Source organism: Silurus aristotelis (genome assembly GCF_946808225.1).
Source record: "Silurus aristotelis genome assembly, chromosome: 3".
NCBI lineage: Eukaryota > Metazoa > Chordata > Actinopteri > Siluriformes > Siluridae > Silurus > Silurus aristotelis.
This window is the reverse complement of record NC_139576.1, coordinates 6,845,098-6,870,164: the sequence shown is the minus strand read 5'-3', so window position 1 is coordinate 6,870,164 and position 25,067 is coordinate 6,845,098. Positions and strand designations below refer to the sequence as shown.

General features: G+C 38.6%; 1 protein-coding gene and 1 long non-coding RNA gene across 4 annotated transcripts in view; one reads left to right on the top strand and one right to left on the bottom strand.

Annotated features, from left to right (window-relative positions):
* LOC310723784 overlaps positions 1 to 25,067 on the bottom strand; it is a 222,307-nt gene that overhangs the window by 168,595 nt on the left and 28,645 nt on the right. The window lies entirely within an intron of this gene.
* znf385b (zinc finger protein 385B) overlaps positions 1 to 25,067 on the top strand; it is a 264,689-nt gene that overhangs the window by 226,929 nt on the left and 12,693 nt on the right. For all 3 annotated transcript variants that reach the window (XR_014532739.1, XM_083537057.1, XM_083537058.1), the window contains one exon: positions 11,109 to 11,352. Coding sequence is in view for 2 of the 3 variants with exons in the window: in XM_083537057.1 (XP_083393183.1) it covers positions 11,109 to 11,352 (244 nt within the window). In the remaining variant the exon portion in view is untranslated. The remainder of the gene's footprint in view (positions 1 to 11,108; positions 11,353 to 25,067) is intronic.

Genomic DNA, 25,067 nt, shown 5'->3' with positions numbered 1-25,067 from the left:
GGTCCGAATTGTGAATTAATCAAATCGATGGGAAAAGTGTCATTTTACAAATGACACTTTTTAATATTTAAAATATATTATATATAAATATAATATATTTTAAAGCAAAATTAATTTTGTCTTAATCACAGCTCAGCTATAACTTACCTTTTCTTTTCAGATACACACCAGGAAGATGGCCACAAAATCAAGGGAAACACACATAGAGGAAAACATTATGCCCAAGATTATATGAAATTCTAAGTTATACAAGTTTTTAACCTGAATGTAATTTACAAAGTCAAGTAGGCTACACAGTATCATACACAGTGTAGTGGAACAACACTTTCTCAGGACCAATGTTCTACATGAAACCACCTAAATTAACACAAGATAACAAAATGAATAATAAAAACGCAAAACTAACTGTGACCCTTCCTAAGGTACGTGTGAATTAATTTAGTGCATCCAACGCAAGACGATGAGACGACAAACACAGTGACATTGCAGCAGCATCCAGTACAGCTGATGAATGATTGTGCAAATTATTATTAATTTTTTATTAATGATATACCAGTTACATATAGTTACATTTCCATTTACAAAACAAGTTCGGTTTTTCTCTTTTTTCTTTCTCCTTGTCTCTTGCATGGATGATACGAAATGTTCGATATCTTAAAAAGCAAGTAGTGACCGGAAGTGACCACTAGGATATGGACAAAGATATGAACACCACTCACATGCTCACATACAGATGAGAAACACTATCTTTTTTTTTTTATTATTCTGTATCAGTATGATGAATAGATCTGCCTATTGGTTTAAAGCTGGACTTTGGTTTGAAGGCCTGGCTGCAAATCATATTCCATAATTTATTTTAATTCTACAGTGGAGAACAGAAATCCAGCATGTTCCTATTATCTTATAATTCACAGAACACGTCCTTCAGGTTTTTTAATATTCTTTTTTAATGCGATGTCTGTCCCTTGTCCTTGGGTCATGGACATACTGGTTTATTTAAGGCTGGTTTTGGTGTGGTGATTGTTTCAGCATGCTGTCTTAACGATAACGGATCAAGCTTTCTTTCTTATTCAACTTCTAATAGTGTTAATGCATAAAGTTTACTATACTTTACTATATGGAGTTTAGTTATGGCGCTTGTGCTCATTCAGACACAGGGGTGTTAGTAAAGTCAGGTACTGATGTAGGTGAGGTGAGGAGGCCTGGGGTTCACATTCATCCCAAAGGTTCAATTTAATTAAATTTAAATCAGTTTTATTTTATTTATTTATTTAGTTTTTACAATGGACATGGTCTTAAAGCAGCTTTACACAGATAAAGCTGTAATAAGGTTATATTAAAGATTGTGTAAGTTTATTGGCTATATGTTTGTTCCTTATAATTGTTTATTTCTGATGAGCAAGCTAGTGGCAACTGTGGCAAGGAAGAACTCCCTGAGATAGTATGAGGAAGAAACCTTGAGAGGAACCAGACTCAAAAGGGGAACCCATCCTCATCTGGGTGGCACTAAAAAGTATTTAATAGGGTTGAGGTCAGAGCGCTATACTAGACAACACAAGACCTTACACTCTAAATCATGTAAAGCATATCTTCATGGAGCTGGCTTTGGAACAGGTTTGGGTCTTCTAGGCAGTGGCGGGCCGTGCATTTGATAACTGGGCCTTAGGTGAGGACTTACCCGACTTAATGCACCTCTTAATACCACCACTATCATGTCACAATTATAGAAAGCATCAATACTATACAAAATCGCAATATAACAATGCGTGGCATTGCAGAAAGAGAGACATTTTGCATATGGAGGGTGAATACCATTTTACTAAAGCAAGCTTCAAACCTCTACACTACAACCACAACTGTGCACCTACATCATCTGGAGCAGTTCAAAATCAATATTTGTCTAATAACATGACAATAACATGAAATATCAAAATAAAATACAACCTACTCACCAGAGATGCAGACTCATAATTTGCAGCGCTCCTCAGTGGCTGTAATCCAGTGGTACCGCTCGTATTCACTGGTCTGGAAGTGGAGAACAAACACTTTCCCAGGCTGAGACCTGCTAGCTTCAGGGTTGGCCGATGTCTAGCTTTTCTTCAAAATGGATTTTTAAGTATGTCTGAGACCAAATCAATTTGTCTTTCTTCGTAGGCATAAAAAAGTTGAACTCTGATGTATTAATGTGTGCAGAGCTACACACGTGTTTTGCTAGTCGAACTTGCTGTAACAGTTTCCCTCTGACCAACCAATCAGAGGACGGAAAAATGCTGATGCTATTCTGTGAGGCGAATATGAAATCTAATTGTTTAAAGAAACAGACCTGTTTGTAATATTCTCAATGATAAAAAGCTCAGCAGTACTGACTTTGAAGGCCCTGAGCAGATTAAATTGGCCTGGCAGCACATAGAGGCTGAAATCTGATTGGACAAAAAATCTAATATCCACATACACGTACTGGACGAAGTGCAGCCGAAAGAGAAACGCTACAGAGAATAGACTGTTGGGAATAAATTAATAAAATTTAATGGAACAGATATTAGAATTTAGGTTGTAAATGTAGGTCAGTGCTTCTGATAGTGTTTAGGCCAGAAGAGAAGGCTTTGCTGGCCCTGACCGCCCACCACTGCTTCTAGTCCAGTTAAATGGAAAATCTAATGATACCGCATCTAAAGACATATATATCTATACTTTATTTATAGATTGTATAGACAAAAGTATTGAGACACCTGACTTTCCCAGCCATATGTTGGCTTTCCCAAACTGTTATCACAAAGCTGAAGGCACACAATTGTATAGGTTGTAGTACCTTAAAACTTTCCCTTCACAAAATATGGTTTTCATGGGTTGGAGTGGAAGATCTCTTGCTACGGAGCTCTGACCTTAACCCTACTGCACCTCACCTACATCACTGACTTTACTAACACCCTTGTGTCTGAATAAGCACAAATCTCTACAAGGTCACTCCAAAATGTAGTGGAACATCTTCCCAGAAGAGTGGAGGGAATTATAAGAGCATATTGAGACTAAATTTAGAATGCAATGCTCAAAAAGTTCACATCATACTCATAAACAGGTGTCTGCAAACATTTGGCAATATAGTGTATATTTATACTTTATCATTATGGGAAAACGTTTTACTCCACTAAAGCATAACCCCATGGCTCTGGTGTGGAGGGTCCTCTTGATGTGTTTCTGTATAAAAAACTCTCTCCTTAAAGTGATCCAATGTGCAGGAGAATAGAAAGGTGAACAGCATTTATTGTACACACATACACTATAAAATTTATTTCTGCTTCTTGAACATTCCATTCCACATTTAATCCCTATTTGCTGTTATAATAACCTTCACTGTTCTGAGAACATGCAGTCAGGCTGAAGTCAGCATTCCAATTCATTTCAAAGTTGTTCAATAAGGTTGAGGTCAGAGCTCTATAGCAGGCCACTCAAGATCTTCCACTCCAACAAATGTGAAGCATATAGTCAAGGAGCTGGCTTTGTGCACAAGCCTCTTTTATGCAGAAACAGGTTCGGGTCTTCTAGTTCAAATTTATGGAAAGTTTTATTCTATTACATCCAAAGACATACTTTACATACTTTACAATTTTGTGCCTCCGACAGTTTGGCAAACAAACTACATATGACTGGAAAATTGAGCTGCCCCAATCCAATAGTCCATATAGTGGTTTTATAGATCACTACTTTCACTTGTGATTCTTAAGTCCATTCAACAGCGAGACTTTTTGTACTCAAGTAGTATCGTGAAATAGAGGAGTCGAAACATTGACTGGATTCATATTCAAGCAGTGGATTATTACTTTTACTCAAGTACACAAATGTTTTTTGGTCAATGTATTGCTTCACCTCTTTTTTTTTATAGACTTAAAGATAATCTCAATTTGAAATTGAAGATATTTCAAAAGTGCACATGATTCTCTGAATCTGGTTCCTCTCAAGGTTTCTTTCTCATTTATTCATTTCTTTAAAGCTGCTTTGTGAAAATAAAATTGAATCGAATGTTATTGAATTATTAATATCCTCCCAGGGTTGTTTTTTTTAGCCACTGTCTCCTCTGGCTCGTTCTTTTTCTGGATAAATCACTATTTCTATCCAGATATCTTTAAATCTGCTTTGTGACAATGTTCATTTTTATATAAATAAAATGTTTTAAAAATTATTTATTTATTCAGAATAGCATGAAGGTATTAAATATGATTAGTAATAGAGAATAATTGAAATATATTTATCTTTTGAAGAGAAAAAAATAAGAAACTGGGTCTGTGAATGGAATGGTTTGCTGACAGCTCACACTTTTCCTCATGATTAAAGCTAAACAATCAAAGACTAAATCCAACATGGCTCCCATATCAGACATTATTCATCAAAGTAGCGTAGAAATGAAGATGAGCCAGGAATGACAGATCAACTGTTTCCTCTGTAAATCTTTACCCTTTCATACAACATAAATATGAGCTGGTGGTTTGAGCATTAATGATGATTCGGCTTTTTTCTTTTGGGAAATCAAGCACCACCCACTTAACTTGTTATTTGCATTAAAGCATGTTCTGAGTTATGATATTTGCTCATTTACATGGAACTAATAATAATAATAATAATAATAATAATAATAATAACAACACAAGACTAGACTTCTGTTAAAGGAAAATAAGCCAACATAAAATATATATAAAAAAAATATATAATATGAAAGACCTTCATTGAAGACAATGAGTGACTTGCATACCTAATATGTATAATTAACCTAATCTGCAGTGGCGTCCAAGTATTAGTTTTTTTTTATTTACAGTTTTGTTAAAATTTCATCTGCCCTATTTTCAGTTTCCTGCATTATCCACAATGCTTTTCAGCTACCTGATCATGGAACCGCTGAGAATTAGCTCCTGTTTCGGGTCTGTCTGAAACACTGGCACTCAAGTCTCTCGATCTTTGTCACCTCTTCAAAAGTTCAAACCTTGATGCTAATAGCATCATCAATACCACCATGCATTTTTCGGAGAATGTGTCAGATGTGTCTTATACAGAGCATCCGGAAAGTATTCACTCCACTTCACTTTTTCCACATTTTGTTATGTAACAGCTTTATTCCAAAATGGATTAAATTTATTAATTTCCTCAAAATTCTACAAAGAAACCCCTATAATGACAATGTGAAAGTAGTTTATTTGAAATCTTGGTGAATTTATTACAAATAAAACAAAAAAAATCAAATTTACATTAGTATTCAAACAATGACACTCAAAATTGAGCTCAGGTGCATCCTGTTTCCACTCATCATCCTTGAGATGTTCCAACAACTTGATATGAGTTCACTTGTGGTAAAAAATAGTTGATTGGACATGGTTTGGAAAGGCACACACCTGTTTATATTTGGTCCCACAGTTATCAGTGCATGTTAGAGCACAAACCAAGAAGTCCAAGGAATCGTCTGTAGACCTCAGAGACAGGATTGTATTGAGGGACAGATCTGGGGAAGGAAACAGAAACATTTTTGCAACATTTCCGGTCCCAATGAGCACAGTGGACTCCATCATCTGGGCCACCCGGCCAACTGAGCGATCGGGGGAGAAGGGCCTTAGTCAGGGAAGTGACCAAAAATCAGATGGTCACTCTGAAAGAGCTCCAGCGTTTCTCTGTGGAGAGAGGCAAACCTTGCAGAAGAACATCCATCTCTTTAGAACTCCACCAATCAGGCCTGTATGGTAGAGTGGCCAGATGTAAGCCCCTTCTCAGTAAAAAGCACATGACAATCCGCCTAGAGTTTGCCAAAAGGCACCTGAAGGACTCTCCGACCCGAGAAACAAAGATTGAACACTTTTATCGTAATGCCAAGCATCATGTCTGGAGGAAACCAGGCACCGCTCATCACCTGTCCAATACCAGCCCTACATTAAAGCATGGTGGTGGTGGCAGCATCATGCTGTGGGGATGTTTTTCAGCAGTAGGAACTGGGAGACTAGTCAGGATAAAAAAAAAAATTATGCAGTAATGCAGTAAGTACAGAGACATCTTTGAAGAAAACCTGCTCCAGAGCACTCTGGACCTCAGACTGGGGTGACAGTTCATCTTCCAACAGGACAACGATCCTAATCACACAGCCAAGATAACAAATAAGTGACTACGGGACGACTTTGTGAATGTCCTTGAGTTTCCCAGGCAGAGTAGGTGCCAAGCTTGTAGCATCAAAAAGACTTGAGGCTTTAATTGTTTTTTGTTTAATTTATTTATTTTTGAATACATTTTAAATAAACTACTTTCATGTTGTGATTATGGGGTATTGTTTGTAGAATTTTGAGGGAAATAATTAATTTAATCCATTTTGGAATACGGCTGTAACAACATGTGAAAAATGTGGAGCACTGTGAGTACTTTCTGAATTCTCTGAAGCAGAAATTGATTATGGGACTTTGAGTAGTACTTTTCCACCATCATTTCAAGTTCTACAAATACACTTGCTTTTTCTTTTAGTAATATGCTATTGATTCTTGCTGATAAGGAGCTAGTGAACACCATTGTAACCCTGTTTGCAATAATGTCCCATTGAGACACCATTACTGGGGTGGACCTAATTATAGGAAAAATATGCTTTTTTTTTTTTTTTTTTTATTTAATTTAATTCTACAATAATCCTTTGCATCTGTAAACCAGTAACACAGTTCTGGAAGCAAGAAAGGAGGAATAGTCACAGTCAGTCAGTCAGTGGGTATTAATTTGATTTTAATACATTTTATTTTAGCTCAGGTTGCATGTATTTCTACCATTGTCTCCACTACTACCACGTTGGGTTTCTCATAAATATAACTTGGAATTTCGAAAGTGGAAAATGAGAGTGAGAACAAAAGCTTTTGAAGAAGCCAACAGTCAAACTACCTGCTATCACTTTATACCACTTGTGTGAGATCGGTGAAACACTTTTCCTATTGAATTCCATTGTACTTGTGCTAACAACAATGGCCTCTTATCAGAAACGGCTAACTTTGAAATTATTCTGAAAGAATTACCACAAATAAGAATTAAAAATATTTAAATAAATTGTATATACACTAAACGAACAGGAAAAAGGTTATGATCACAGATCAGGCATAACATTATGACCACCTGCCTAATATTTGCATCCTTCTGCTGCCAAAACAGTTCAGACCCGTCGAGCATTAACAGCATTAACTTATTCAGCAATTTGAGCTACAGGAGCAGGAACTGTTCCTTTTTTGGACCACTTTTGATAGACACTGACCACTGCATTCTGGGAACATCTCATAAGAGTTGCAGGTTTGGAGATGCTCTGATCTAGTCGTCTAGCCATCACAATTCGGCCCTTGTCAAACTCGCTCAAATCCTTACACTTGCCCATTTTTACTGCTTCTAACACGTCAACTTTGAGGACAAAATTTTCAATTGCTGCCTAATAAATCCACCCACTAACAGGTGCCATGATAAAGAGATAATCAGTGATATTCTCTTCACCACTCATAATGTGCTCTCTCCCTCTCTCTCTCTCTCTCTCTCTCTCTCTCGCTCTCTCTCTCTCTTTCTCTCTCTCTCTCTCTCTCTCTATATATATATATATATATATATCAAATATGCAGATCACAAACCTAAATTTCATACCAGGTTACCAACGACCACCACAGGTATTGTTAGTCAACAGGGTACAGGTGGAAATTTAAACTACTGTTGGCCGAAGGAGAGGAGGAAGAGGACTACAGAGATGGAAGATGACTGGTAAAGGGAGAGAGATAGCTGATATGATGTAGAGGAGAAAGGTAGACATGTTGTGTGTTCAGTTGTCCCAGTGTAAAGGGAGGAAGGTCAGGAACATTGGAGGTGGGTTTAAACTGTTCTATCATGGTGTGGATGGAAAGAGAATTGGTGTAGGTGTGATTCTGAAGGAAGATTACAGTAAGAGTGTAGTATAAGTAAAGAGAGTTTCTGATGAAGTTGGAGGAGTTCAGGTACCTGGGGTCAACAGTGCAAAGTAATGGAGAGTGTGTTAGAGAAGTGAAGAAAAGAGTGCAGGCAGGGAGGAGTGGGTGGAGAAGAGTGATAGCAGGAGTGATTTGTGATAGAAGAGTGTCTGTGAGAGTGAAAGGGAAAGTTTATAGGAAGGTGGTGATGCGATGTTGTCTGGTTTAGAGACAGTGGCATTGAGTAAAAGACAGGAGGTGGAGCTGGAGGTAGCAGAGCTGAAGATGTTGAGGTTTTTCGTTGGGAGTGATTACAATGGACAGGATTAGAAACGATCTTATTAGAGGGACAAGCCATGTAGGACGTTTTGCAGACAAGGTGAGGGAGGTGAGATTGAGATGGTTTGGACATGTGCAGAGGAGGGACATGGGGTATATCGGTAGGAGAATGCTGAGGATGGAGCCCCCAGGAAGGAGGAAAAGAGGAAGACCAAGGAGGAGGTTTGTGGATGTGGTGAGGGAAGACATGCAGGTAGTTGGTTTAAAAGGGGCAGATGTAGAGGACAGAGTAGTGTCCAAATGGGAGCAACCTGAAGAAGAAGAAGATATATATATATATATATATATATATATATATATATATATATATATATATAGAGAGAGAGAGAGAGAGAGAGAGAGAGAGAGAGAGAGAGAGAGAGAGAGAGAGAGAGAATTTCTAAGAGTTCATTAATGAATCAGTGGAATTTTTAAGACTGGATTAGACTGAATCTGTGAAATGCTACTTTATACTCTGAAAGCGAGAAAGAGCACTTCTCTCAGGCAGTTATTTTTTTATTTATTCCACGATTGCATCAGCAGCACGCGTCTTCATAATCAATGTTTGCCTTTACTTATTTTGACTCAGTGAGTTTGCGTACTGACTGGGAAAGTTATGCATCTTTCAATAGAAGCAGGCCATGTCCTATCTGAAATAACCGTGTTTGCCTTTTTATTACACTGCAGAGTGTTGTAAATGTAGGGGAAAAGCAATGAAAGATAATGCGGGCTGAGCTGCTGCATTATTCTCATAATGGCCCCAATTTATCATCTCTTGACAGGGGTTTCTCGCAGTTTCGCAGCTTTGTAGCCGCTGACAGGTCGTAGAGCGAGAAATACATTTATTCCGTGTCTTATGGAGAAACTTGGGGAGAAAAAAAAATGCTGATTGTGGCAGATTATAAAAACTGCAGACTTATATAACGCAGATAAGAATAGTCAGAGAATGACAACTTGTTAGATAAGGAAACCAGAGGATGAGAAAAGGTTAATTACACAGAATCTCCAGATGTGATGTAAAGAAATAACGAGAAATCTCTTAGGGTTTGTCCAAACACCGTGAAACCTGCGAGCCGTGCAGTTAGAATAAAGCGACAGAGAGAGCGTCTGCATTTGAAGTCCTCAGAGACTTAGCCACTTTGATCTGGTGGAAACGAGAATGCAAGCAGCGTAAAGAGCTAGCAGACTGAAACTCAAAAGGTTTCTAATCCTTTCTAAGTGCCCATTTTTCCTGTATAAATCCACGGCTGAAAGTGAACCGCACTTTAATATGAGCTTGTAAAGATTTCCTCTCTGTGACTGTGGACTATTCAGGTCTGTTAAAGTCAGATTTCAGCGTTTTGTGATCAAGTTTATCCCATGCTAATTCTAGAAAGTCTTTCACTGAGAAAAGCCGAAGTTTTCGTTCTGATAGATTAGAATTCTACCTTAGTAGTTTTTTTATTATCTACTAACTAGAATTTTGTCATTAGTTTCATCATACAGTATAATCACAGGACAGCAAGAAAACAACATAAACCACATTAAAATTGTAAAGAAAAAAAACCGCTAACAATTTAAATTATACATTATTCAAACATATATACATTCCCATATGTACATATAATAGGGATGATCATATCCATAATAACGTAGTGCCAAAAAAAAAGATGTTGTTTTCCTGTTCTGTCTACAGAAAGACTCGGCTCTACCTCTGCCATGTTAATCTATATTTTATGTCTTTTATGACTCTCAGGACACGCCTAAGTGCATCATGTGCTGATGCACTGGTGCGAACTAGTGAATATTACCATCCCTTACATATATATTCTCTAAAGACAGACATGCGTAGACACCTGACTATATGTGCTTTTAACCTCCACTCTGGGGCAGATGTTCCACTAGAATTTGGAGTGGTGATTTGTGCTCATTCAGCCACAAGGGTGTAAATAAAGTCAGGTAGTGATGTAGGTGATGTGAGGAGGCCTGGGGTGCAGTCAGCATTCACATTCAACCCCAAGGTGTTCAATAGGTTTGAGGTAAAATCTGTTTAGGAAGAGATCTTCTACTCCAAACCATGTACACCATATATTAATGGAGCTGGCTTTGTGCACAGGGGCATCGTCATGCTGGAACAGGTTTGGGTCTTCTAGTTCAAGTGAAGGGACTATTGAATTGTATCATACCCCAAGACATCATATACAATTGTGTGCCTCCAACTTTGGATGTTTTCAAAGAGTAGGGAGAAAACTTTGATTATGTAATGATGCTCATTTACCCAGTAACAGTACATGATACAGTTAATTTCACACTCACTACCGGCTGGAGGCAATGAGATTCCGGATTTATGCAGTGTATATTTTCTTCTGTGTATGTTTACAGAACACAGTTGTAGACATTTCAACCAACTCCAAAGGTTACAGTAATGGAGCTATTGATTAGAAGGTCATGAGTTTAAGCACCATCAAGCTGCCACTGTTGCACCCTGGAGCAAGACTCTTTACCCACCTGCTCCAGGGGCTGTTTATAACCACTGACCCTGTGCTCTGTTCACGGCTTCCTAACAAGATGGTTAATACAAGTGGAGGAATTTTCAAGAGACCATTATTGTCATGGTTTGCTCTCTGGCTGTATGAAAAACCTGTATTCGGTTACAGTACCGTTTGGCAGCATTTTCCCATCTTCTTCCGGATATAATCACATCACACAGTGTTTAAGTGGATTTTGAATCAATTGTAATCTCTGAGAATCTTAATCTCTGAATACCATGATCTCATTTCAGATTGGACGTGTATGTGTGTGCGTGTATTTCTGTGTGTGTTTGACATCTGTGATGCCAGTCACTGAAAATGAGTCTCATTTGCATGGTTCATCTGTTCTCCTTTGTAGACCCAAGCCGAGGCGCACTACAGAGGGAGTAAACATGCCAAGAAGCTTAAAGCACAAGAGTCCACGAAAACTAAGCAGAAAGGTGGAGCTGGCTCAGACAACGCCACCAAGCTAGTCAGCACCGGTCCTTCCAATGCCCCTGCTCTTGCTCCTGCTCCTGTTCCTGTTTCTGCTCCTGTGCCTGCCCCTGCTCCTGCCCCTGACTGCTCTGCAATGCTCACTGACAGTTCCTCTGACCAATCAGGTTAATCTTGACTATTTGTTCTCATCATCTGCTCTCTTTCTCTTTTTCTTCTCACACTGTGTATGATCCTGCAGGCTGAATACATACGTTTTTGTTCTCAATCATTCTTCTCTCTTTGTGTGTGTGTGTGTGTGTGTGTGTGTGTGCTTCTAAATCTAATTTGTGTGTATGTGTGTAAGGAAGAATGGGACTGGAGATTACAAAGCAATTAGCAAGCAATTAATTGCTTCTTTGTTTAATGAGCCCATTAGCAAGATTGTCTTTTATAAGTATGGTTTCCTCCACATGCTTCATAAAGTTGAACAAAATTGTGGGGTATATTCTAAAGCAGGGGTCTCCAACCTTTTGTACGCCACAGTCTTTAATTTGGAAAATATTTCCATGCACTGTTAGGGTGTGGGTGTGGGTGTGGGTGTGTGTGTGTGTGTGTGTGTGTGTGTGTGTGGCACAAGGCTATGAATCTAGTAAGTGGATGTTAGGGATGTGCATCTCCGTAACTGAGGCTGATGCAATTCACATCTTGATGCATAGCCAACGATACAATACATTAAAGGTACATAGAGTATGAAGCAGCTACCGATGCGATGTGATACGATTCACCCCTATTACGATGCTGGGCGATCCGATTTCCAATTGATTCGACACAATGCGATTCAATGAAATGATACAATGGGGAAAAATATGATGCCATACAATTCAATATGGTACAGATAGTTCACTCTTTTGGTTCAGACAGACAGCAAATTATTGATTTATTTAAGTGATTTATTTAAGTGCCTTCTGACTTCTAACGCATGGCCCTTTCACAAACACTCCTTTGTTGTGCAACAAAAACAAAGAAAAAAGGTTCAATAAAAACAGATATTAATTTCCTGTTGTGTCTCCAGGACGATGCAGCTCTACCTCTGCCATGTTAATCTGTATTCTATGTGACTCTCAGGACACGCCTCGGCCTCCGTAGTGTTGTGATGTGTCATATTCACGTAGCGGCGGTGATGCTGAGAGAACGCGCTCGAGAAACGTTTTAGCGATGAGAAATCGATCTACATATCAAATATTGGTGACAAATTACTGGTCACTTTCTAAATAATAAAAGTATAGCGCATCTACTAACAATTAGATACAAATACCGTATTTTCCAGACTATAAGCCGCTACTTTTTTCTCACGCTTTGAACTCCGTGGCCTAAACAATGAAGCGGCTAATTTATGGATTTTTCCGGGGTTTTTCCCGGTTTCACAAAATTCAAGACAAAACACTGAGCCCCATAACATTAGACCAATGAAATTGCGGAACGGGTTCAGGTGAACCAATGAAACTCTTTATATTAAATCAGATGCGCTCCCACTGAATCGGGCCGCACCACATCATAAATATGGATGAGGTTCCTCTGACGTTTGACCTGCCGCTCACTCGGACTGTCTACAGGAAATGCGAATCATTCGTCACGCTGAAAACAACCGGGCATAAAAAACACACTTCACCTGTGTTCACTGGTGAACACAGAAGCTTCACCGATGGTGATTTTTAAACCACGATGCCAAAAGAAAAACTCCCGAGAGAAATTGTTGTGAAAGGAAGGAAGAAGACAGTAAACAATGACTTTCTTGGTAGGCTACTGTTTAGATACAAGCCGTGTAACAGACACTGTCTTTCATTAAAGCCGTGTAAAGTTCATTAGTTTTAGTATAGACTTGCGGCTTATAGACAGGTGCGGCTTATTTATGTTAAAAATAAAAATCTTTGTCAAATTCAGTGGGTGCGGCTTATATTTGGGTGCGCTTAATAGTCCGGAAATTACGGTAAATAGTAGGTATATATGCAAATATGTTAAAAATGATGCTGCGAGATACAAATGCCAACTTGTACCCGATGCACACTGCATTAACTTTTATGCCAAAGCACCGATGCGAATCGGTGAATCTTACCATCCATAGTGGATGAAGACATCAGTTTATCACACACATTCATACACTTAGGGGTATTATATAAACCTATTCATAGGTGCAATAAAGCATAACCAGCCCTCAGGGACTTGTTAAGATGTAAGCATGAAGCATCACTGAGCACACAGTTCATAAATAGAGATTCACTACTGTTTACCTTAAATAAGAAGCTTCTCAAACGTTGAATTTTCTTGACATTAACATTTGCATAGGATTCGTTACATGAGCCTGGTTTGGGTCAATGATTTTGGGGGATTTGGTTTAAACAGAACTGGAAAATATGGTTACATAATCATACTTTTCTGGATTTATTGCAATAAACCTATCACTTACTACATTAAAAGGTCTGCAAGTGGTACAAAAATGTCTAAAGAACCATTTTTTTGTGCAGACCAACTCAGAGATTCATCATTACTGTATGTTAGAATCAACAAGGTTTCTAAAAGAATAGTACAACAGCTTATAGTAGACATATGGAGGAATGTGAAACATTTACACTTCATGTCAATGCTTGTGGGCGTCACTAGTGGTTAAATTGAGCTGTATGGAGGTGGAGGATCTCTCACAGTGCCAGCATTGTAGGAACAGTAGTGTTAAACCTGGTGTGTTATTATACAAAGTTCTTAACACTGATATCATGGTAATGTGATTCAAACTCGCTTCTGATGCATCCGTTTCTTTCCTAAGGGCTTTATTTAGCAGTTCTGGCATGGAAATCACATCAGAAGATCTTTTCATTCTTTCCTGGCAAAGACACATGTTGCGATAAATCTTTTGCGGTATCAAAATGAATATGTAGACACCAGGGATGGTAAGATTCACTGATTAAATAAAAGTTAACGATGTGATCAATCGTTTTAAAAAAAAAGTGTTGCCATTTTTTTATCGCTATGCGTTTAACATATTTGCATTGGTAAAAAACGATTTATTTTTATATAACTATTAGGAGATACTATACTATATTTATACTTTTATTATTTAGAAAGTCATCAATATTTTGTAAAAATTTTTGATATGTAGATTGATTTCTTGTCGTTAAACCGTTTCTCGAGCGCGTTCCCTCAGCATCGCCGCTGCTACGTGAATATGACGCATCACAACTCTACGGAGGCCGTGGCGTGTCCTGAGAGTCACATAGAATACAGATTAACATGGCAGAGGTAGAGCTGCATCATACTGGAGATACAACAGAAAAAGGACCTCTTACTTACTCTTACTTACTTTCTTCGTTTTTTTTTTTTTTTTTTAACTACTAAGGCGTGTTTGTGAAAGGGCCATGCGTTAGAAGTCAGAAGGCACTTAAGAACATTGACGAACCAAAGAAATACATTTAAACTATCTGTACCATATTTAATTCCATGGCATCATTTTTTTTCCCATTGCATCGAAATTGCATTAAAAATTGTGTTCAAAATCAAGATGTGAATCGCATCATAGACACACCTGGTGAAAAAAATTTAATTGAAACAGTCATTCAATTTGTAATGGTTATAATGAGAATTCTATTGGTTTTAATGGAATTAATATTGATGTAGTTCTTTGCTGGGAATTTGTTGCCTTTTAATGGTGACATGTTACAGTATGCCTTATATCAGCGGTCCCCAACTTTTTTGCACCACGGACTGGATTAATATCAGACAATATTTTCACGGACCGGCCTTTAAGGTGTGGCGGATAAATACAACAAAATAAAATGATACGAGCATAAAAACTGGTATTTTCTATATATAATTATAAACGTAAATCCACTGTGTTGTTTTTTTTGTTCATTTTGCTCACTTGGGGGTTTGAATTTAGCGGTAATGTATTATGTGTTAGCGGCCGGAGCAGCTCCTTTAAGAAGGTAGCGGATGAAGGTAAGACATGTGACCGAGGCATCATGACATGCATCAAGAGTGAGTCATAGACAGATGTGGGGGAGAGAATCCGGTAATTTTCCAAAATAAAACTCAGAATCAGGTAATAAATAAAACGGAAATAATGTAAGTCATGTATTCTTTCTGTGTGGCCCGGTACCAATTGACCCACGTCCATGGCCTGGGGGTTGGGGACCACTGTCTTATATCAATTAGGATCAAACATTTGGCAACTTGTAGATGACATGTTGCTGTCCACTGGACTCCAATGCAGACCATCAGCATTCATATTCCAGTATGTTTTTATACTGGTTTCTATAGTTTGATTTATTGATGTACACTAACACACTACATAATATAAACCATTTGGTGATGGTTAACAGCTAATGTAAAAAGCTATTTTTAGTGGAAGCAATGGGAATTTCTGTTTCTATTGTTTTGTTTTGTTTTGTTTTTCAGCAGCGATCAGCAGTTAAATGAAATGAAATGAATTTCTCTACATTTCTCTATAAAAGCAGCATGAAAACTGTATAATATCATATTATCCTTATTACCACAATTATACCATCCTACAGTTAACATTTTCCATCAGGTTATAGTTGCACTATATTGCACATACTTCTTTATAGTTATAAATCGCCTGTTTGTGACGTTAAAGAAAGCGTAAATGAGCCAGTTACCTAAACACCGAGTGTCAGCTCCTAGAATTACTGCTTCTGCACTAATAATTCTCAGCCAAAAGATGGCTAATATAATTTGTCGTGTTTGGAACCTGAGCCAAAAAATGGCTTAAATGCAATCAAGTAGATCTGATGCTAGTACAGATTTGGACAGATGTGGCACAGCTGCAAGTTCTGCTCCATATGCCTGCGATATGGTTTGCGAATCGCATGAGCTGATTGCTGGCATTGGGCGCCGATATGCAGGCCAGAGGAAGCTGGACCATTTGGGCCAATAGTAATCTGTTTTCTGAGCCACGATAAATCTAACTTATAGTCACGATTAGTCAGATGGTGCAGATCCTTTTTTTGGAACAGTAGCTTTGAAAATCGCGCCTGCTACATTTTTTTGATTGATCATTGTTTCTATAAACTCATTGACAGGGATTTGTATAGCAGACTTGCAGTCTAATTTGAGAAATGGTAAAGACTTTCTACCAGGGTCAGGATAATACGAAAGGTGTTTTGTTGAGCTTTCAGGACACGGGGAATGGAAGACTTTATTGTTATTGTACTGCTGTGCAAAACAAGCAGATCATAAAGACATTCGCTGGGTTTTTTTTCAGCCAACAATATAACATTATCACTTCAATATAAAGAAGTAAATAAAAACAAAGTGTAAGGATTATACCAAATGAGACAGAATTTCTTTCCCACAAGCCACTGTCACGTGATGTTTTTTTTTTTCACCTGATTCCAATTCACAGCTCATTATCACTTGTATATAACCTCACCATTCACAGCAATCATTGTCTCACGTGAGACGTGTTATGTTTGTGGTTGTTGCGTGGCTCATTCCATGGTTCAGGTTTCCTTGTTCTTTGTTTCTTTGAATGTTTTTTTTTTTTTGTAGTTTTATTTTGTAGTTAAATTGAATAATTCGTTCGCATTTGTACCTGGTTTTCTTCTTATTTACACGCCACAGAATGGTACAGTATGAAACTGAAGCAGTAGGACAGACATTAAGAGACGTTTTGAAATAATATACAAAAACATTTGGGTTTACACTTTGGATTTCCTGAAACATATGTATTTTCCCTTTTTTTCTCTTTTCTGGGAACGTTTTGGAGAATAAACTATTTTATAGCTGCTATAATATAAAAGATAATTGATGTGTCATGTAATAAGAACAGAGATGCATACAAGAGCAAATATTTATTTGAATGGTGCAAATTCAGTATTGGGAAACCGCACTTTTTTCAGCCATACAGTATGTGGCCTTTCCCAAGCTATAAGCACAGAGGCACACAATTGTTTAGGATGTTGTCGGATGCTGTAGTATGAAATTTTCCCTTCACTTGAACTAGGAGACTTGAATTGCAACTTTGAATTGCAAGTATTATTTCTAGGCCTCATCGTGCCACCACTAGGGTTGCAGCTGCACATTTGCTAAGGGGTATGTAACGGATCCCCGGTCAGGGAACCAACCCCAGCCATTAGGGTTGCACAAGCCAGTGCACTCTCAGTGCCGGTCCCAAGCCCGGATAAATGGGGAGGGTTGTGTTAGGAAGGGCATCCAGCTAGAAAACATGCCAAATCAAACATGCGGATGATCCGCTGTGGCGACCCCTAATGGGAGAAGCCGAAAGAAAGTGAGATGTAACATCATGTTTGGTGCCCCCCCATCTTCCTCACAAAAAAGAGGGGTAAATACAAGAATAGATGCCTTACATGGACATGTGCAAGTCTATTCACTGCATGTACTGCAGAGCCCCATATGATTGTTTGATATCCTATATAGAAAACATGACGCGTTCGTCATATACGCTCTATACGAGGCAGTAGGTGTATATTTCTTTACTAAAATAAAGTCACACATGCTAACTATTTCTCGATCCTTGCATTTTATAAATGGCCAAAAAATCCCTTACTTCCACTCAATGAAAGCAATTTTGCTTCCAATACCACCAAATAACAATATAGTTTTGTCAAAGCCTTGTATATTTCCCCTGGAGGCTTCAGACAGGACTTTGTAATAAATCCTTAAAATGTATATGGATTTTCCAATCAAGTCATTATGAATTGCTCTGAACAGCTCATCCGGTGCAGAAGTTTGTCCATGTTTTGAAGTGCGAAATTCGTCTTTATTAGTAGTAATTCCTGTACTTGTGTAAAAGTACTAACTCCTGCCTGAATAATAGTGTGCTTAGAACTCTTAAAGTGTGAATGTGTTTGCTTTTGAATAGCCTAAAGTATTAAAAGAAAAAGTATTGACCTATTAGACCTACTTATTTAGTACACATACATATATTTTCCACAGGAACACAATTATAGGATGTCTTTATAGGATGGCAGTGCTCCTGTGCACAAAGCCAGCTCCATGGAGATATGGTTGACATTAGTCGAAGATTTTGAATAGCCTGTTATAAAGGTCTGACCGCAACCATTGAACACCGTTGGGATTAATTTGGAAAGCTGACTGCACCCTCCCAGAAGAGTGATGGTTATTATAACTGTGAATGAAGACTTTATGTGGAATGGGATGTTCAAAAAGCAAACCTATAGTGTATATGTGAATAATGGATGCAGTTCAGTTTTCCATTCTCCAGCCCATTAGAGCATTTTAAGAAGAAAGTTTTCTAAAGTTACAGAAACGCGGTTAGAGAACCCTAACACCACACACACCTTTACCAGAACCATGGGGAAATGCTCTCATCAGAGTTTCTCCTTTAACGCCTCATATGTCTTGGCTTCAAAGTACAGAGGAACAGCATGTTTTTCTGAACTGGAGTGGAGTCAAAAGTTTTTTTAAATGATAATTCTTTGACAAAGTAGAGATACGTGAAAATGTATATAAATGAAGGCTGTTAAAATGAACACGTTAATACCACAATATTAAAAATTAATTTCAACGGCACTAATTTGATCAAAACGCGATAATAAAGCACACGTTTCTGTTTGACCATTTTATATTTATATATAAAAGATAATAATAATAATAATAGGGTATCTTCAAAAATGAAAGGGAAGGTTTATAGGTCTGTGGTGAGACCTGCGATGTTGTATGGATTAGAGACAGTGGCATTAAGTAAAAGACAGGAGGTGGAGCTGGAGGTAGCAGAGCTGAAGATGTTGAGGTTTTCGTTGGGAGTGACGAGGATAGATAAGATCAGAAATGAGTTTATTAGAGGGACAGCGCATGTAGGATGTTTTGGTGACAAGGTGAGGGAGGCGAGATTAAGAGGGTTTGGACATGTGCAGAGGAGGGACATGAATTATATTGGTAGAAGAATGCTGAGGATGGAGCCACCAGGTAGGTGGAAGAGGAAGGCCAAGGAGGAGGTTCATGGATGTGGTGAGGGAAGACATGCAGGTAGTTGGTGTAAAAGAGGCAGATGTAGAGGACAGGGTGGTATGGAGACGGATGATCCGCTGTGGCGACCCCAAATGGGAGCAGCCGAAAGAAGAAGAAGAAGAAGAAGATATAAAAGAGGCAAAATTTAAACATTCAATGCAACATACAAACCGCCATGATTCTTCTTCTTCTTTTTTTTTTTTTTTAATTGGCAGTTTGCATTTTTAGTGGAGCATTACCGCCATCTACTGTTGTAATGGATCAGAGACTTGTAGCCCTATTCCCCAGACCAAAATCCGCCATGAAGCACACATCCGGCGATTAAAACCGTCCGTGTGGAAACATAACAAAAGTTTTGTTTTGTGTCCTGATGATTTACGTAATTTAAAACACCATAATTACTTGAAAACATTTACAAGAATATTTCGTCTTCATGCTCTATGTTAAGTATGGATTCACTAATAAATGTACATTTACATAAAGAATCAAATTTGTCCATGCTGATTAAATACTTAAAAACTATTAATTAAGGTAAATTTAGAGCAGATTAATATGTGCGATTAAGGTGTGATTAATTGTTAACTCATGACAATCGTGGGATTTATCGCAATTACATTTTTCAAATGATTGACAGCCCTAATATAAATACATTAACAATGTAAAAAAATAAATAAATCTTTCCCAATTATGACTAGTCAATCATTTTCTTGACGATTTTGAAACTTGTGGCCAGATAGGTGTACAACAGGTCATAGACGCCTTGTTTTGTATTTGAAGTGTCTGAAAGTGACTCCTGATGGTTGATAACTTGTCAAACATTGTATTGCGGAATCTCTGTGTGCTAGTTAGCTAAGAATATATTAGTCATTTGGTAGTTTTACAAGTCATGTTATTATGATACCTTTCCTAGCTTCTAATGGTAATAAACCATTTGGATCTGATTCATAGTCTATTTCAAAGAATACAAAAATGAGATCTTGTGACCCCGTGCTGGGACGCGCTCTTCAGAAGTCCCACATATTCATCGCCAGACAGATTGGGGTTCTGTATATTTATTACTCATTACCATGCTGCATCTTGGCACAAATCAGGCCAAAACAAACGTCACACTGGTTTCACAGATGGTCTGTGGGTCCTCTCTGTTACAGCAGCTTCCTAACACCAAGCTCCATCGCTCTCCCAGAGGCCTGCTGCTGTTGCTGCTGTGCATCATCTCAGACCTTTAGGATGCTTCACACAGGAAACCTCAGGGACCGAATCATCAAAATAGCTCCAGCCATTTACGTAAGCGTGTTCTCTTTATGTAACCTCTGAAAGCATGGCGAAGCACTGTGCTGTCTGTACACGGAGCTGTCTAAGAACAACGCATCCTTTTTCTCATAATTCTGAGAAGCACAGTGACAAAGTTATAGCTTCCAATATGTCTCGGATAAACCGTGTTTAACAAAACATGGGACCATTGGATAGCAAATTATCTGTAGTGTAGGTTTTTCGAATAATCTGGTGGCTTTCCTAGAATTCCTTCGTTTATTAGGTTTGTTTCATGTTTCATGCTAACAGAGACAAGCAAAATGGTGTATTGCTCTTATTTTATTCTCGTTCTGAATACTTGGAATTTTAATATAGCTTTTATTGTAAATTCAACTATAAACAGTTCTGTACACAGTGAAACGAAACAACATTACAGGATCAATGTGTTACATTAAACGACATAAATGAACATATAGGTAACACAACACAATAAGACAAACACAGTGATGGTGCATTTTGAGCGGTGAAGTGAATAACACTGATTATCTCTTCATCATGGCACCTGTTAGTGGGTGGGATATATTAGTGAACATTTTTTCCTTAAATTTGGTCTGTTAGAAGCAGGAAAAATGGGCAAGCGTGAAGAATCAAGCGAGTTAGACGAGGGCCAAATTGGGACTCGACGACTGGGTCAGAGCATCTCCAAAACTGCAGCTCTTGTGGGATGTTCCTGGTTTGCAGTGGTCAGTATCTATCAAAAGTGGTCCAAGGAAGGAACAGTGGTAAACCGGCAACAGGGTCGTGGACGGCCGAGGCCTGTTGATGTATGTGGGGAGCGAAGGCTGGTCGAGCTTTTTGACGAGCTTTTTGTAATGTGAATTTTTTTTGTTCAGACGAGCTTTTTGTAATGTGAATACTATACAACGTTGTAATACTAGTGGTTCAGCAGCAGTTACTTGTGCAGAAAGTTTCATTAATGGTGTTTGTTTAATTGTAGTAGGTAGTGGTAGCTCAGTGGACCTTGGATCGGAATGTCAGGAGTTCAAATCCCAGCATCTCCAAGCTATCACAACTGGATCCTTGAGCAGGACCCTTAAACATGAGCTGCTCCGTTGTAAGTCGCTCTGGATAATCGCGTCTTCCAGAAGCCATGAATGTAAATGTGTGTTTGTGTGTGAGTCCAGTCTCTTTGTATTAAGGTGTCAAATGGCTTGTTGGAAGAAACTGTTAAACAGTCTGCACGCGAGGTCCTGAATACTTCATTGGATGCAGTTTGTTGTGTAACTCTCTATGATGAAGTTTAAAGAGACCATAATGATCTTCTCTCTGTTTTCACTATGAAAATAAAATCTTTAAACCCGAGATTGTACAATTCCCAAACCAGTGCAGCATCTCAGGATGCTCTCAAAAGTCCGTCTGTAGAACGTACTGTAGAGAGGATTGGTGGTGGGAGCTGGGCAATATTTCAGCTCTCTCAGGAAGAAAGATGGGCTTTTTTATTATGAAGCTGGTGGTGTGGTTTGTTTCTTCTTATGCTTTGATTTCTGTAGAATCCTGTCTGCATTCCGAATGGAGGTTGTCCTAAAGAAATATGGAGTTGCAAATCACAAAAACATTTACAGCAATAATAATTAGCTAGTAGCCATTTAGACTATTGTGTCTCATTAATGACAACAGCAGTAGGTTCTATATAACTCGCATTACAGAAAGCTTTCAAAGTTGAGATCTAATAAACATCTGTTGTGAATGTCTTTAGACAAAATTGATTCATCAAGGACTCTTGATGGTTAAGGGTTTTACTTTTACTTTTTTTTTTTTACTTTTACTTTTTGAAAAGGAAGGCTGCTTTTTACGATGGCGAGGGAGCATCAGATAATCCCCCTTTTGAGTATCATTAGTGCTACTAAGGACCTTTTTTTTACTCTCAGTGTTGTAGAATCACCTTGAAGACAATTTATCCATCAGACGTTTTGGGATGGTCAAAACTGAGATGTATTTAAAATCCGAGAAACATTGTTAGGTAAAAGTAATGATTCTCCTTATATAGAAAAAATTACTTGAAAATATTCTTTGACAGGTGTAGCTTTTACTCATTAATAGCAATGAAATAAAAAAATAACAAAATTATAATGCATTCCAATAAATCCCTACAGACTAGAAATTCAAATCAGGCAGTGATGCAGCTGCTTAGAATGTTCTCGATAGTCCCTCTGTAGAACGTGGTCAGAGATGGACTTTCCTCAGCTTGCTCAGGAAGTAGACACTGCTGGGCTTTCCTGCTGATTGAGCTGGTATTGAGTGACAAGGTGAAGGTCTCTGCCAGATGAACACCAAGGAATTTGGTGCTGTTGGCGATCTCTACGGAAGATCCATTAATGTTCAGTGGAGAATATGCGCTCTGTGCTCTCCTAAAGTCAACAGGCATCTCTTTAGAGTGAGTTGTTGCCCCTGCATTCAGTATACTGACTCAACATTTTCGCTGATTAGACCCACCACTGTCATGTCATTGGAGAACGTAGTGATGTGATTCGACTGGTGCATTGCTACACAGTCGTCAGTCAACAGCGTAAAAAGCAGAGGGCTGAGCACACAGCCCTGAGTGGTCCCAGTGCTCAGTGTGGTGGTGCTGGAGATGCTGTGCTTGATCTCCCAGTCAGGAAGTCCTGGATCCAGTTGCAGAGGGAGATGTTCAGAAAGATGTTCAGTTTGTGTTGATAGCTGAACTAAACTGCATTCGTACATATGTGTCCTTATTGTCCAGGTCGGTGACAGCCTTCATGTGCCCTATGACGATCCTCTCAAAGCACTTAATTACGATGAGTGTGAGTGTGTTGAGACGATAGTCATTGAGCCACAGGGATGATTGTCATTGTCATTGTCTTGAGTCATGTAAGAACAACTATGCTGCACAGGGAGATATTTAAGATGTCAGTAAAGACATCCACTAGCTGCTGGCACATTCCCTGAGCACTCTGCCAGGAATGTTGTCTGGTCCAGCAAACATCTGTGGTTAACCCTGCATAGAGTTTTCCTCACTTTAGCTGTGGATAGACAGAGCACCTGGTCACTGGGAGAAGGGGTGGTCTTACTTGCCGCCACATTGTTCTGCACCTCAAACAGAGCATAGAAATCTGTCAGCACATCTGGGAGGGAGGCGTCATGGTTGTCTTATGCTAACCCTAACCCGAGTTCGTAATCGCCTGGATGCCCTGCCACATGCGGCTGATGTTTCCGCTGTCCTGGAAGTTTGGCCCTTGCTATTCTTAAGGCCGTCTTGTCCCCTGCTCTGAAGGCTCTAGATTTTAGCAGCACATGCACCACTGCGGTCATCCATGCCTTTTGGTTGGAGCATGTTGTGATGGTCTTGGAGATGGTCACGTCATCAATGCAAATTGCTGTCCTTGGGACAGTTTGGCCCTTGCTATTCTTAAGGCCGTCTTGTCCCCTGCTCTGAAGGCTCTAGATTTTAGCAGCACATGCACCATTGTGGTCATCCATGGCTTTTGGAGATGGTCACGTCATCAATGCATAATGTGTATTCCAAGTTGATGAGTGAGTGAACTTAAAACAGTCCTGAAGAAGGGAGGTGGCTCCTGTTGGCCAGGTTTTCACCTGTTTCAGAACTGGTTTAGAGCTTCTGACGAGCAGTCTGTGTGGTGGAATTAGCATAACAAAGATGCGGTCTGTGTAACCGAGGTGGTGGCGGTGCTCCGCACCGTACGCACCAGGGATGTTTGTGTAAACAAGATCCAGTGTGTTTGCCCCTTCCTGTTAAAAAAGTCCACATGCTGATAGAATTTAGGGAGCACGGATTTAAGATTTGCAAGGTTGAAATATACAGCGAAAATAAACAGTCCCTCAGGGTGAGCATTCTGCAATTCTCTAATAGCACTATAGTGTTCACAAAGTGCCTTCAGTAGCTAGAGGCAAGCACAGAGTTCTTGCACCATTCCGAGTTTGTATATTGTTTATCCTTTGGATTCACATAAATAGACACAAAATGGATCTCAAACAATTGTTCACACAGCTATAGTGGTTGCTGAAATGTGAACAATTGTTTGAGATCCATTTTGTGTGTATTTATGTATTTACCAACACCTATAACATTTCAGCAACCATTTTAGTATCTTCTCAGGGGACAATACTATAGAAATGAAACTTGAATATATTTTAGTATAGACAATGGGCAGCTTGTATAGCAGTACATATTTACTACCCACTTCTGTGAGTATATATATATATTTCTGTGAGTATATATATATATATATATTTCTGTGAGTATATATATATATTTCTGTGAGTATATATATATATATATATATATATATATTTCTGTGAGTATATATATATATTTCTGTGAGTATATATATATATTTTTTTATATATACTATAACCTAGACTAAGACAAACAAGAAAAAAGTATGCATAATCATATCAGATCACATACCCTGAATGATTACAGAAGGTCTTGGCCATAGTTCTGTACAGAATCTGCCACCATGAGAGCACTTTTTCTGGGGGTTGCTATTGGGGGATTGTCACATCATTTGAGATGAGTCCAGCCCTGAAAGCCATTTCATCATCTGGAGTGGCAGGGAAAGAAAATCTCCAGCACTACTGCAGCAATAACTATAGAAATAAATATAGA